Source organism: Bos indicus x Bos taurus, chromosome 3 (genome assembly GCF_003369695.1).
Source record: "Bos indicus x Bos taurus breed Angus x Brahman F1 hybrid chromosome 3, Bos_hybrid_MaternalHap_v2.0, whole genome shotgun sequence".
NCBI classification, from domain to species: Eukaryota; Metazoa; Chordata; class Mammalia; order Artiodactyla; family Bovidae; genus Bos; species Bos indicus x Bos taurus.
In genome coordinates, this window is record NC_040078.1 from 86,785,511 (window position 1) to 86,801,926 (window position 16,416).

The 16,416-nt window shown below is 41.4% G+C and overlaps 1 protein-coding gene across 6 annotated transcripts in view; it reads right to left on the reverse strand.

Moving 5' to 3' along the window:
• Window positions 1-16,416, reverse strand: part of FGGY (FGGY carbohydrate kinase domain containing) — a 504,128-nt gene that overhangs the window by 444,606 nt on the left and 43,106 nt on the right. For 5 of the 6 annotated variants that reach the window (XM_027537095.1, XM_027537097.1, XM_027537099.1 and 2 more), the window contains one exon: window positions 13,832-13,983. In XM_027537095.1, the coding sequence (XP_027392896.1) occupies window positions 13,832-13,983 (152 nt within the window). Of the gene's footprint in view, window positions 1-13,831; window positions 13,984-16,416 lie in introns of those variants that run through there. The other variant, XM_027537102.1, reaches the window with a different exon arrangement.

Here is a 16,416-nt window from a genome sequence, read left to right on the forward strand (position 1 = left end):
TCCTGTCCGACTCTTCGCGACCCCCTGGAGTGCAGCCTACCAGGCTCCTCTGTCCATGGGATTTTCAAGGCAAGAGTACTAGAGTGGGTTGCCACTGCCTTCTCCATCATTACTCCCAGACATAACCAATTAGATCATATCTTCTTATTTTCAATAAGCAGTCAGCACTTCTCAAATAATGCAGAACATTGATTTCCAGGTATTTATCTCTGTATGCTATTTATCCAAATAGATTTATACTGGAATTGAGCACTTTAGAAATGTATTAATAGCAAAAATACGTTAAACACTCATAATTGGACCACGTATGGCTTTCCTTGTCTTCTATATAGATATACTTACCCATTCATTAATTCCCTAGTCTTGTGTTTTTGAGCCAGAAGACACTGACTGTTGAGAAGACAGAGCCTGGAAGCCAGACTAAAGCAGCTTTTTGAGAAGGTGTGGGTAGGAGTACTGATGAGGCTGTAGAGCTGAGATCAGACTTTCTTTTATTACTGAGGTGGTGCCCAAGTTTCACCTAATCCTCAGCCTCTCCATACAGGAAAGATTCAGAGATGTGGGCTTTCATGCAGATCCTGGAATCCCTTTATCATTCAACCACCAAAGTGGCCACAGCTTCATGCATAGAGACTGGACTCCAGTGACATCTTAGCTACAGAAGTACCGCCAGGACCCCCAGGTTCAGAACAGTTAAGGAGGTAGTTGAGTCGTTTATTCATGTTTTCCAACTGTAAACATTTCAGGTGAGTGCAAGGAGAAGGAAGAGGCCAGACCTTTGGGAGGTAACTTCCTGTGCTGGGTCACAGAGAAAAAAAGAGGAATGTGTTGGAGCTTGTGTAGTAGAGGAAACCTCAGATTTCACCCATTTCAAGCATGATTCTCCAATCGTATGTCTAAATAAGTAGAATTTTTTATTCTAGAGTTCATATTTATCTTAAAAATCTGAGTTAGACAAAATGCTGTCTGGGATTTGAAGCTTAAACTAAGAGAACTAGCTCTCTTTACCTAGGTATCTCATCCGTAGGCATGGGGGTGGGGGGTGGGGAGCATTGCCTGATACAGGCTGGAGTTGACCAAATAACCTTTACTTCTTCTTAAATCCATTTCCTAGAGTTAGAAAACCCAGGTTTTTGCATTCCAGCACTGCCAGAAGTCATAGAGCTGGGAGGTGGTAATCCATCTAACTCTCTCCATCTTCAGCTTCTTTATCTTCAAAATAAGTGATAACATCTATTTCATAGGATTTTCAGACGAATTAACTGAGATAGCAGACTTAAGAGCATATGGTAGAATATTTAATAAATTCTAGTGCAGGTGTCAATAATGTTCATGGATAGCAATCAAACAGGGTCAATATCTTGAGTAATATTGATAAGCATCTCAAAAAAGTAAAGGGTTTTAATATTTCAACATGCTTTCACAAGTGTAATAATGTCTTGTGCGTGCACGCTAAGTTGCTTCAGTCATGTCCAACTCTTTGCAGCCCTATGGACTGTAGCCCACCAGGCTCCTCTGTCCACGGGATTCTCCAGGGAGAATACTGGAGTGGGTTGCCATGCCCTCCTCTAGGGGATCGTCTCGACCCAGGTATCAAACCAGTGCCTCTTGTGTTTCCTGCATTGGCAGGCGGGTTCTTTACCACCAGCACCATCTGGGAAGCCCAACAGTGACTCAACCTATTCCAAAAACTTAAGATGGCCTGATTGGGTGGACAGAAGGACAGATAGATGGACATACACATGATAAGCCAAGTACAGTACAATACTAAAGACAGAATCCAGGTCAGAGTTCTATGTGTTCATTATAAAACTGTTCCTACGTCTCTGTATGTTTGACAATTTTGACAATAAAGTGTTGAGGGAAAATGGCTTTCACAGCCTGTTACACTTGATCCTAGCCTTGGGAGCCCCTTGAGATAAAGGATGCTCTCGGCTTCCACTCTGCCTCCCCATCCCAGGCACAGTGCCTTTCTCACAGTATTTACTAGATGAATGCTTGTTTCACTGATTAAATGAACATAGTCCTACAATAACAGAATAGTTATTCTCATTTTGAAGACAACAACAGAACAACAACAAAAGAAAATAAAACCAACCTGTATGTTCAGAGAAATGAGACTACTACTTCAGAAGAATGCTCTGACTTATGTCCTTCCTAACTTCTGGCCTGCCTCCTCCCTTTCCCTAATTAACATCCACCTCTCCTGGGCCTCCAGATTTCCAATGGAACAGTTCACCTCAATGAAGCTGACCGTGCTAATGAGTTCCTATATACCACAACAAGCATTAAATACACTGTCTTTTTTAGCATATTTTCTAAAGACAGTTCTTTCCTCCAATAGATGTGACCTCCATTTTAACCTGGTGAGAAAAGAATTTTGTTCAATCTTTGTCTTACATTGAAAATAATACCATGTAGGAATAAGGCCAGTGGAACATAGCAATTGTTCTCTCACTTCTCTATATATTCCTAGAAGTAGCTGACATCCCTACACACTTGTCAGGACGGCTGGCAGCAAGGAAGCTGGGGACAGGGGCTTTGCTATTTATTTCAGCCATAAGTCTGCCTTAGACCAGAAAACAAGGAATCATTTGGAAAATATTTATCGAGTATGTTTTCAATGCCAAGCACCACGTTTGGGTAAGGGGAGGAAACAGGTATGGAAAGAGATTTGGTACCTACTTTTATGGAGCTCAGAAACCACCAACCTAAATGAGAAAGGAACATGATGCAACAGATGACAAACAAAATAACAAGACAGGATTTAGGGCCAGAAGCACCTTCATGAAGGCCCAAGCCTGATACCTGTGGACAAGGCACTGCATCTATTTGAGGCTTATTCTGTTTATCTATAAAATGCAGCAAACGTTCAGTATTTAACTCACAGGGCCATGTCATCAATCAAATAAAGAAAACACAGTTTCAAGCCATAGAAGCTGTAAAGTAAAATACAAAATATAGTATCATAACAATAGCTGACGTTTATTAAATGTTATTAGGTATCGGGCCAAGTCCTTCTTTTTTTAAAAAATTTGGCCTGCTTTTTAAAATCACTTTGTTGGCCTATAAAACTAAAAGAATACAGCACATAGCTGGCATATAAATCAAATATGCAAATGCAGGGATAAAGAAAAGATTCACTGTCCAGGTAAATGAAGACAGGCCATGAGCCTCAACACTCCATATATTTCAGTTACGAGCCCAGTTTATGGGAAGACCACCCTGGAGAGAAAATCCACAACAGATGCCCTAACACCAGCTGACAATACGGTCGGCCGTGCTCAAAGGCTGGGAGAAATCTGGTCCAAACGTAATATGGCCCTAGTATAAACACTCTAAAAAAGAGCTTGTTTGATTCAGATGATGTGTCTTCAATTTTCTTGGGGATGAAAGAAGCAACACAAAGGGGTTAGTCCCCTCAGAGTACAAAGACAAGGAGAGAAGAACAGAGGAGTTCCTGCCTCTATCTGGAGGCTTCATTTCACACAAAATATGCAGTGACTTGAGGTGATAGGCTGCAGCCAAGGGGTGGCTCTGGGGTGGAAAGGAGCAGTAATACTCCAAACTTCCTTTTCCACAATAGGGAAGAGAAAAGTAACATATGCTTGACATGCAGTGATCTTTACTTTGGAACAGAACAGACACACCCAGCAACCAAAAATGGCATGACAAATGATTTAGTAAGTTTACCCATTCATCCATTAAAATATTTACTGAGTTATCACTGTTAGATACAAAGCAAAGCAATGCCCCAGACATCACAGACATTGGAGATAAATGAGATGCAATAATAGGTTAATAAATTCCAGGGTAGGGGTAAGAGGAAGATGCCATAGGCGGAGCAGAGGGTGGGACTCTAATCAACACCCCATGGTGAAAGTCAAGGAAGGCTTCTCAGAGCTTGAAGAATTGGTATAAATTTCCCCAAGTGAAAAGAAATCATTGTAAGTTTACCATGCAGAAGGAAGACCTCAGCAAAGATCCAGAGGTGTAAGAGAACATGGGTAAGGTATCCTTAGATCCACTGATCAAGAAATGCACCATCTGGCAAGACTTTCCATTTCTCTAAGTATTCTGTTATAGGAAAAGTAATGATGGAGTCCTTGAACAAATTCTTGCGGCCTGGGTCTCAGCTCCAAGCGCCCAGAGGGTTAGTTGCTGGAAGAGGAAAGGGTGAAGCAGGCTGGGTGCGGAACCTGTAAAATGCAGGACACTCACCCCTTTTTGAGGGACAGCCCCAGCGCAGCTCTGGCCAGTTCCTCCCACATGGGAATGTGAACCCAGGACTGCCAAGTCCTTTTATTATTTTTTCGAGAGGAACAGAGAAATCTGGATTTTTATGTGAAATTTCTTTTTTTTTTTTTTTTTTATGTTGGACACTAATTCAAAAAGGAATTTTTTTTTTTCAAGTACAGGGTGGGTCCAACAAAACCCATCTGGGGACCAGATTCAGTTTGTGGGCTGCTAGCCTATAACCCTGCACGTGGGCAGAAATGAGTCACAGAGCAGTGCAGGCCAATGGATAGCGCCCAGGGCTGGAGGCTGGACTAGTGAGAATCCTGGCTCTACCACCTACTTGTGTAGCTTTAAAAAAACTACTCAAGCCCCCGGGTCTTGTTTTCCTCATCTGTATAATGGAATAATAATACCTGTCACAGAGTGGGTTAGATGAAATAATGTATGTAAATCCCTTCATATAGTGCAGATGGTTTAAGGAAATAATCCCAGCGGGGGCGAAAAAAAATCCCATGCTAAATAATGAAGTGCTGTAGACCAGAAAGGATACCTGGAACTATAAGATTATTTTTTAATGGAAAAGACTAAGAAGTAATAAAAGCCTGAGCACTGTGCTGTAACAGTAGCAAACTATTCCAACCATGGATAGTATCTCATTATTGTGCTTTGTAATGATATATGCAGCCATTTTTTCCTATACTATAAATTTCTTAAAACAAATGCATTTGTAAGACTGTAGAGCCTCATAATTTTTCCCTTTAACATTGCAGTGTAAACTCTGTTGTTGCTATACAAATATTTATTATCTACCCAGTACATGTGCCAGAAGTATTTTTTTTTCCAAAGTCGTAACATAGATCATGTCACACCCATGTTTAAAATCCATCAACCATTTCCCACTGCTCTTAGAATAAATCCAAATTCCTGCCAATGACCTCAAGGCTGTGTAGGGTCTGGCCCTTGGTCACTTCTCTAACCCCCCTTCTGCCCCTGTCTGCCTCGCTCATACCCTGCCCCTGGCCCTGCTGACCTAGGTGGATCTCATAGGTGCTTCTCTCCCCTGCGAGTCTTCTCTCCACTGAGTCTGCTGCTCCTGCTTCCTGAAAATCTCATCATTCTTGTCAACCGAAACCTCCCAAGAGAACACACCAGCCATACCAAATCTGTTCACCTGAGTTTCTCCCTCATAGCATTTTCCAGGAAACAAAATCACTTTGCATATATATTTGTTCTATTTTCTGTCTCTCTACACCAAAATCTAAGTTCCCAGAAGCCTACGCAGGGCGCTCATCTATCTTGCTCACCTTGGCATCCCCAATACTCATCACAGAGGAAACACTCAACCAATATTTTGTAAATGAAAAAAAATGATCCCAGCACCCATTGTTCCCAGCCTCAGATGCTCCTGAAGTTGTCACATCCAAGTTTTTTCCCTGAACTAGTTTATGCAAACCCTGGAAGGCAAACATTTGAAGAAGCAGTAGACTGAAATGGTGATAAGCCCATTCTGTGGGTCTGAAATGCCAAGGTTCAAACCCCAACCTCGCCTTTTATTAGCTGAATAACCTCAGGCAAGTTGTTTAACATTTCTGAGGCTGTTTTGTCATCTATAAAAGATGAGACTTACTTTCTAGGGTGGTTGTGAAGATCAGATAAGTTTAACTGGGATGAAATGCTTAGACAAGTGCTAGATATATAATAAGAACTATGTACATTTTAGCTACTGATTTCATCTATTTCCTTGGCTGTTGCTGTTGTTCAGTTGTGTACAAATCTTTGCGACTCCTTGGACTGCAACACACCAGACTTCCCTGTCCTTCACCATTTCCTGGAGCTTGCTCAAACTCATGCCCATTGAGTCGGTGATGCCATCCAACCATCTCGTTCTGTCATCCCCTTCTCCTGCCTTCAATCTTTCCCAGCAGCAGAGTCTTTTCAAATGAGTCAGCTCTTCACATCAGGTGGCCAAAGTATTGGAGCTTTAGCATCAGTCCTTCCAAAGAATATTAAGGGCTGATTTCCTTTAGGATTGACTGGTTTGATCTCCTTGTAGTCCAAGGGACTCTCAAGAGGCTTCTCCAAAACCACATCTATTTCCTTATTCTGTTCTTATTGCTTAGTTCAAAATGGCTATAATTTTGTGAAGGCAGAGATCACTTTTTTTGTGAAGGCAGGCCCCCATAGGACAGAAAAGAGACAGGGTGGAGCTGTTTGTATGGTTTTTGATGTACATATACTTACATGATATGAGGCTAGAAGTAAGACATTTAACCTTTTTGGGGGGCCTTAGTTTCCTCATTTATGGGCTTCCCCAGTGGCTCAGCAGTAAAGAATCTGCCTGTAGTGCAAGGAGACTCAAGAGATGTGAGTTTGATCCCTGGGTGGAGAAATTCCCCTAGAAGAGGGCATGGCAACCCACTCCAGTATTCCTGTCTGGAGAATGCCATGGTCAGAGGAGCCTGGCAGGCTACAGTCCATAAAGTCACAGAGTCAGACACAACTGAAACGACTGAGAACGCATGCATCTTCCTCATTTATAAAAAATGATAAATCTAACCACAAGATAGTATAAAAATTAAATAATCACTGTGGAATAAAATAACTCAGGGGCTGTAAGCATTGGTGAATTTTAGGGGAAACGTACAAGATATTCAGTAAGTCACTCTGCTTTTCAGTTCAAAGCTGGCTGCCTCCTGGTACAGGTATCATACATAGGATACGGAGGATTCAGATAAATGAATGACTCTGAAAACATGTTTTACACTCTTCTACTATTTTCTATGACTGTTGATTTGCCTGACAATTTTGTGGTCATTTTTAGATGCTCTCTTTAGCTATTATTCAAACAGGAAAAACATGCAACTCATTACACTCAGTGACATGAAATAAGATATTCTAGTGTTTAACATTCTCTCAATTGGCTATAGAACGTTACTGACATATCCATCAGTAGAGACAAACGTTTTAAAACACAGTGGAAGTGAGAATTAAACTACCATTTGAATATCTACTGTATATTTTACAAATATCTGACTAAATTACAATTAATTCCACAAGACTGACATTATTGTCATTAGTCATTTGACAGCTACGCATGCTGAAAATCACAGACATTGATTTAGTCAAAGGTCATGCAAAACTGGTAAATGGCGGAGAAAGATTTCAATGCAAGTGTCATTTGCCTTCAAATCCAGTACTTGTTGTTGTTACACAACTGTGTTCTACCTCCCAAAGTTCCTGTCTTGTATTAGCTCTACGGCAAAGACCTGACGAATGTAGGTAAATAATATCAAGACCTATGCATGCATTTAAAGCCAGAGTAACTAATAGAGAAAGACTAGTTTCCACTATATTGCCATCAAAAAAGAAATGCTCCATTTTTAAGACAGAAACTGACACTGTTTATCTTTCATAAAGTTTCAAGACAAGAAACCTGAAGAAAAGAAAATAGATCTTACTATATAATCAAGAGGAATAGAAGAATAAGGCTGGTCAAGGCACTTACTGTGCAAGCCTCTCACTGTACAGAGGAGACAATGATCGGGCTTTCCTGAAGTCTAACAGTTTTCTTTTTAATAGTTCCTACTGCAAAGCATTCAACTGATACCTTGCACAGCTAGCAGGAAGTTATCAAACCACCTCTCTGGGCATCCAAACTCCCTGGTTGCTCCCAAGACCCTACATATACAGGAAAAAGCACATTAGAACCAATCAGAATATCACTTACTCATTTTCCCAATATGTTACCAAGAGAACAGAAGCAGAAGTGTATGGACTAGGGAAATGAAAGGGACAGATACGTGTTCTAAACGCATCAACAAAATTCTCTGACATTCTAGCCAGTTGCTTCCAGACTTTGGAATGAACAATGAAAACTGCAAACTATAAAATGATTAGCTTTCTGCTCTGCTGACAATGGCAAAAAAAGGAAATGAGTTAAAAGAGGGGTTGGAATATCTCCATGCATCCTCTACAAGCCAGTTAATTATCTTCCATTAACACTGAGCTGTCAGGATCGGCATCAGCCCGTTAACTTACTTGACCTTCCTCAGCCTGCACCTCGTTACCCTACGATGTTTCATGTTTATAAAGATAGGAGACTCCAGCTGTTTCAGCCTGAGAGAACTTAATTTACATTTGGCCTTCATTAAGATGAGAGTCAGAATCATTGAGACCAAATGGAGAAGCCAGACTGCTGGGGGTTATGAAAAATTCAAATGGCATTTTTCCTTTTATCTGACAATTCTTATTAAGGAGACATACGTCAACCTAAAACACATAAACCTTAAATGAAAAAGACACGATTAAAATTCCATATTGCAGAACTAGGACTCAAGTGGCTTTGCCCATGAGCCATGGTGGTCCTAGTACATCACTCTGTCTTCTGGGAAGTCTGAACTCCAAATTCTATCCAACTGCCTCTGACATTCGATTCCAGGCTAAGCACAAGGAGCGCATGAATGACAGCAATACTGAAATGAGTGGTCAGCTCTGACTCCTCCACCTAGCTCACCCCTCGTGGCCAATCAGCCTCAATGTCCTGCTGACATTAATCCCTAACAGTTTTGGGAACCTGTCTCCTCTCCATCCCACTGTGCCTAATTCAGGTCTCATCACTTCTCACCTGGAGAACTGTAAGAGCTCCTTATTGTCCCACTCAAGTCATTCAAAAAATATTTATTGAGTACCCATTATGTGCCAGGCATTTGATTAATATAGGAACACAGCAAGGAACAAAATGGACATCACCTCCATCTTCCTGTGGATTACAATGGTTGGAAGGGGTGAGCTTTATACAAGTCGTTACACAAATGGACATGCCATTACAATTTATGAAAGATATAATGAAATAAAATTTAAGAGTAAAATGACAGGGCTTCCCTGGTGGTCCAGTGGTTAAGAATCCACCTGCCAATGTAGGAGACATGGGTTTGAACCTCAGTCTGGGAAGATCCCACATGCCTCGAGGCAGCTAAGCCCAAGTACCACAGCTACTGAAGCCCACGTGCTCTAGAGCCCATGCTCCACAACAATAGAAGAGGCAATGAGAAACCCGAATATTGCAACTAGAGAAAGCCTACACGAAGCAACCAAGACCCAGCTCAGCCAAAAATAAATCAATTAATGTTTTAAAAAAGAGTAAAATGACAAAAGACCTCTGATTTACTTGAAAGTCAGAAAAGGCTTCTTTAAATATGTGACAGTAAAACTGAGATTTACATGATGAGTTAGAATCAATAGTGAGTAGAGGGAAGAATATTCAATCAGAAGGCCCAGCGTCATTTAAGACCAGAGATCAGCAAACATTTTCTATAATGATTTAAGAGAGTAAACATTTTCAGCTTTGCAGGAAATGCAATCTCCATCTCAAATATGCAGATCTACTGCTGAAGTACAAAAGTACCTCAGACAGTCCATAAACAAATAATGTGGCTGGCTGCCAGTAAAACTTCACGGCCACCAAAGTCTTAATTTCATCTCATTTTCACCAGTCACAAAACATGACTCTTCTTTAAATTCTTATTCAACATTTGAAAAGGTAAAAGCCATTCTCAGCTCCCAGGACACCCAAAAGCAGGCAGCAGGCCAGATTCGGCCCATGGCCATAGTTGGCCAACCCCTAGTCAAAGACTCTGAGATGGCAAAGACCTGGAGTGACTGAGGCACTCTGAGTGGATGGATCACTATGGATGGACCGGAGACAGCAAAGTGAGGGACACACAGTAAGCAGCAGGGGGGAGGTGAAAATGATATCCTACACCATCTTCTGAGCCAGATTACAAATTTTGGAGCTTATCCTAAGAGCAAAGCAAGGCCAATAAAGTGCTATAATCAGAAAAATAAGAAAACTGATTCTTGGGGAATTCCCTGGTGGTCCAGTGGTTAGGACTTGGCACGTTCACTGCTGGGGCCTGGGTTCGATTTCTAAGCTCCCACAAGCTATGTGGTATGGGCAACAAATAAATAAATTAAAAAAAAAAAAGATAACTGGCTCTTACTCCCCACCACACACACATTTTCTTACTCCTAGTCCAATCTTTTCACCCTGCCCAAGGTATCTAGGATATTTCCTCTCTTGGCTAACAACCATCCTTAATTTCTCTCACCAAACAGGCTCTTAACAAATCAAGCCCAGGCTACTTACCTGGTCTCATTTCCTACTACTCTCAGGGAAGCATCCCAGGCTCCTGTCCTGGGGCCTATGTACCTTACAATAACAAAAAAACAGTCTCTCTAGAATATCCTTCCTTTATTCTCTACTAGGCAAAACCTCCAGTCATATCTTGAGGCTCATCTCAAGTACCTTGTCCAGGAAGCAAATTATTTTCCCCAAAAGCACTTTTCATATTCCTGAATCACAGTGCTCAGTGCATGTTCTGCTGGCTCTGGGTCCATGCTTCTATCTTCCTTATGCTTCCCCACCACTGTTCCCACTGGACACTGTGCCCCTCGAGGGTAAGGCTGAGTCCTCCTTGTACCCATGCCCCCAGTGCCTACCATACTGCCAGCTGACGGCAGGACCACAAGTAAGATTTGACAAACTAAGGAATGAATGAAGAATAACCACCTAGCAGCCCTGTGAACTTACATAGTCTCATGTTCTGATGTTGAATGTGCTGTTGGACAGTTAGTGAAGCTATGTGTATGCATGTATGCTAAGTCGCTTCAGTTGTGTACAACTCTTCGCGATCCTATGGACTAGAGCCCGCCAGGCTCCTCTGTCCATGGGATTTCTCCAGGCAAGAATAGTGGAGTGGGTTACCATGCCCTCCTCCAGGGGATCTTCCAGACCCAGGGATCAAACCTGTGTCTCTTACATCTCTTGCATTGGCAGGTGGGTTCTTTACCACTAGTGCCATCTGGGAAGCAGTACTTTCCTATGTCTCAGTTCCCCATAGGCCCACTAAAAAGAAGGAACTGCTTCCCACTTCTCCATACACAGATACTTTTCAGGATATAAGGGTAGAAAAGCCTTTAGAACCAAAAGTGGTTTTGTGAATCTGCAGGCAGGAACATCAGCACCACCTGGGAGCTTGTTAGAAACCCAAATTTTCAGGTCCCATCTCAGGGTTACTAAGTCAGAATCCACAGTTCAGTAAGATCTCCAGGTGATTCATTTACACATTAAAGTCTGAGAAGCTATAAAGCCACTGGCACACTTTAAGGAGAAGATGTGAAAACTGATTTCTTTAGAAGTTGTTTTGATTTTGAATTTGCAAACACAGTAAAACCAAAGGAATTCTCAGCAAGGATTCCTGGGTATGCTTACCAAAAAATAAAAATCAATTAAAAAAAAATCTGAAACACAGGTTTGAAGCTCAATGTTCAGGTAGTTGAATACACAGTGAGGCACGGTTTAGAGCCTTACTCAGAAAATTCTGAAATGGAATCGACTAAATGAATGGACAGATGGATGGTCAGTCTTAGGTCATAAACACAGCCAGGCAATCTAGATGTTAATTATTTTCTGTGGGTTTTATTTAGCTTACTTTGATCTCAAGCACATAGGTAAATATCCGGACAAGCTTATAACTGGATGTATATTAAGATCTCCTGGGATACAAAGCACTAAGCTGGCTACAAACCAGGTGCTCAGGAAGGTGCTGGTACTGCACCAATGACCACCTGTCCCATTCTTCTCACCTAATTTAGAATGGCTCTTCCTCACCTATGGCCAACAAGGGTGACATGGCCAACCCATTTGTTCTTTTGTACCATGTTTAGGCGGAGAAAGCAATGGCAACCCACTCCAGTACTCTTGCCTGGAAAATCCCATGGACGGAGGAGCCTGGTAGGCTGCAGTCCATGGGGTGGCGAAGAGTCGGACACGACTGAGCAACTTCACTTTCACTTTTCACTTTCCTGAATTGGAGAAGGAAACGGCAACCCACTCCAGTGTTCTCGCCTGGAGAATCCCAGGGATGGGGGAGCCTGGCGGGCTGCCATCTATGGGGTCACACAGAGTTGGACACGACTGAAGCGACTTAGCAGCAGCAGAAGCAGCAACCATGTTTAGGCTGGCTTAAAGACCACCACCACCCCTGTTACTGGTACTTCCTGGACAAGCAACTTTAAAGAGGGTTTCAGCACTGCATGACAAATGGAATGAGCTGGGATTTAGAGACCAGGAGACACCAGTTTACATTCTGGCTCTATCATCTATTTGGGAAAGTCATATAACCCTCTCTCTCAGCCTCAGTTTCTCATGCCATCAAGCAGTCAGAGGTTGCTAGAATGAAATCAATTAAAACCTATCAAACACAGAATAGAGTGTGGGGGCAGGTGCAGGGCAGTTTAGTAATCTGATTTGTATTTCAGGATATTTTGGTATCCAGTTTTCAAAGTGAACCAATTCAACTCACTCACTTTCTAGATGGAAAAAGTGAAGCCTGGGATGACAAATACAGTGTGATGCTAGTAGAGTCAGAATTAGGATCCTGAAACCCCAACTCCTAAAACACTGTATTTTCAAACTCCTAGCAAATACATACATCTTTCTGCAAATTCAAACTTACAAAATAGCTCAATATACTAAACAAGTAACAACCCAAGCCTGCCTTAATTATCAATATCCTTTTTGCTCATCTCTCTCTGTCCCATGGTGGCAATCCAAGGACACCTTCTCAGTACCCTGAGACTCCCCCAACCCCACGTTTGAGTAATTGAAGAATCAACCCACCAGAGCCAGTAAATGAATCATGTCAGGCCTTATCCTTAGATGAATTCTCTTCTCACCAGAGCACTAGGGGTTTTCAAGTCCTTCCAGTTCCCAGAGGACCTGAACTTTCTCATGCATCCATATCTACCAGGAACCATTAAGTTGACATCACCATTCTCCGCACTTCATAAATGATCCTAACATCTGGAAATGGGAACCACCTGCAAGTGCTTTGTCCAGAGATCACCTTATCACACAAGGACATGGAAACTCAGGTTCAGGTGAGATGAGAAAGGCATTCCATAAAATGCCACCAAGGTCAAACATTAATCATTGGGGGCTAAAAGTATGCAGAGAATGTTCCCGTTAGAAAATCAGGACTTGAATCCCAGCTCTGCCACTTTCTAACTGGAATGGTAATTAACCTCTGTGAACTGCAGTAGAGTAGTGGGTGTTATGAAAAATCAATTTCAGAGTCAGTTTTAGGTTCAGATTCTGGCTCTGTTGCATGCTTCTGAGTCACTTAGAGTGAGCTGACAAATCTCTATTAGTTTTAGCTTTTACAAAACACATAAAAAAGAAAAAGAAAACTAGAGGGTTGCTGCTAAGATTAAGTTGCTTAGGGTGAGCTGATGAATCTCTATTAGCTTTAGTTTTTACAAAACACACACAAAAAAAGAAAAAAAACCTACTTTATAGGGTTGCTGTTAGGATTCAAAGAGATAATCTCTGTCAAAAACTTATCACAGTGCCTTGCATGAGTTATGCAGAATGACTTAACTGCTACTGAATCAATAAAATGGGATCAACCTTCTGGGAGTTGCTGGAAAAATCCAACACAGCAGACTCGAGCAGGGTGCCTGGTACAGACAGATTCCCTGGAAGGAATCCTCTGCTATTATGAGCAATCTCTCCCCAAGCCTGTGCACTCACCTCTTTTAGCCACAGAAGCTTCGGGGCCTGCATCTCCACAGACATTACACCCCCAACGTACTGCAGGACGCTGTGCTTGGTCTCGTTGATCCGGTGGACCTGACTGACCGCCCGGTGATCCAGCCACATGATGATGTTTCGACGGGAATCCCCTAGCAAAAACAAGGAAAGTGAGGACACAGGTACATCCTTGTCATTCTAATTCAAGGGGGTGTTTGTGGATTCCCAAGGGCAGAAATCTTCACAATCGCTTCTATAGTTTCACACATCAACAGGGAACACCACCAGCACCGACTAGTACATCCCACCCGAACCTCGGATCTCCCTTCAAGAGATGTACTCTTTGAATATAGTTTCAAGGTTAAATGTCTACACAAAATCCTAGTCAAGATTCACTGATTAATTATACAGTATTGCCATTCATTCTCTCAACTTTTCCCCTCTCCTATCCCTTATATCTAAGAAAAACTTTTCTGGACATATACTCAAGCAAAGAACCAATGAAATAAGCCTAAATGATACTTCAGTTTTTTAAGGTATGCCTCCTGGAAATCAGGACATATAATTTCAGGTATAATTATCATATGCATCTACATAATGGCTATTATCTGCTTATAGTCTCACTGCCTCTAGTCACTTTAATTAAAATTAGTTAATTTAAGTGCTTTTTCCTCACTTGGTTGGTTTTGTGGAGTGGAAAACACTGGAATATTTTTTTTCCATTTGGGGAACCAAGCAGACCTAACGAGGAATGCTCTTTCAGTACAGAGATACTGAAAAAGTTGGGGAATTTTTCTCAGCCTGAGTGTTCTTCTCTATAAAATGGGGATAACCAGGCCTAGATGGATTAACTGAGATTTTTTTCACTCATTGAACAAAAGATAATGTGCATAAAGATATGGCACATACTTGTCGCATAGCAGACCCTCGAGAGGAATGTTTCATAGGAAGCAGAATGTGAAACCAGCTGGAAAAGGAGCATGGCCAGTGCCCCTAGCCTCCTGCTTCTGACACCCTGCAGCCCATAGAGAAACTAGTTGCTCCGCTGGCCCTCCCCCAGCCTTGTTAATTCATACTGCAGTGACGGGCAAGTCACTACTCTTCACAGCCCTCTGCTTCCTCCAATGGCAAAATGCAGAGAACAGCAATGAATATGCCTGGCAGATTATAAACAGGAGAGAGAAAAAGGACTCCAGAGGAACTGAGTTCACGCGTTATTTTATTTATTGGCAAAATAACTGCAGCTATTATATAATTTTTGTTAATAACAAATGTTTATAAAGCTCTGTGTGTGTGTGTGTGTGTGTGTGTGTGTGTGTGCAGCCCTGTGCTAAACATTTTATATACATTATCTTATTTAATCTTAAAAACAACTCTGAGATCTAGGTCATTTTCAATGACAAACTGCCTTCAGGCTTGAAGACCTGCCTGATCTCTCATAGCTGGGAAAAGCACAAATGTGTTTTGAAAGTAGATCTGTGCAGAGAATGGATAAATAAATTAGTAAAACAAGTTTAAACTTGAGCTACACCAGTTGGGGTATTTTTAAACACAATATATATTGTTTGTTGTTGTGCGTATACACACATGTGATAAAAGCACAGAAGAAAAGTGTTTGTGAACACCAATTACAGCAGAACCATCACCTGCTGACAGAGGAGAGGAGGAGGGCATGGACTAAAGTGGTTTTTTCTTAAAAAAAAAAAAAAGAATTGTGGCAAATGTGATAAAACTTCATCTGTTTATCTTCATACATACATAGGAGGCTGTTATCTTATTTTCCTTACTCTTCCATATATTTGAAAAAGAATTTTTAAAACATAACAAAAAAAGTCAACCTGAGAAAATACTAAATTAGGTCATCTTTGAAATAAGCCAGGGCCTCAATCACTGATTTGCCTGACCAGAGAGATTTCAGGTCCCAAAAAGCTCCTCAAACAACATTAACACATTGAAAATAAAAGAAAGTACATGAAACCTTCCATAAGCACATCTAAGATTTTATATAAAGGGCTGAGTGGATTCTACTATATAACAAAACCACTTACAGCTCTGGTTCTCAACCCTAGTTGCACATTATAATCTCCCGGGATAGCTTTAAAAAATACTAATGTCCAGGTCCTATTCAAGAACCATCACAGAATCACAAGGTGGGTGTGTGAACACACATCATGCATACACACACACACACACGTGTGTGGGTGTTAGAAAGGACAGTATCAGTATTCTGATACCGTGGACAGTATCTTCAATATTGTGTAGAATGTATTTGCAGCTGCTTCAAGACAAAAACACCTGTTGCTAAACTATTAACTGTAAAGACCAACTGATCAGCTACCACTGCTCTACATGAAGAGGCTCTCAGAATGACATAATGAAGACTGTGCAGAATCAACTACTTTACTCTATTTATTATGATTATTAACTAATAATGTTCATTATAGACAACAACATGGAAGGTGATCCTTCCAGTGCTTGTAGAAAAATACAAACAAATGACTCCACTGAAAGTTCACTTCATCTTTTATTAACCATTTGCTACATGCCAGACACAGTGCTGGGTGCTAAGATACCAAGAAGAATGT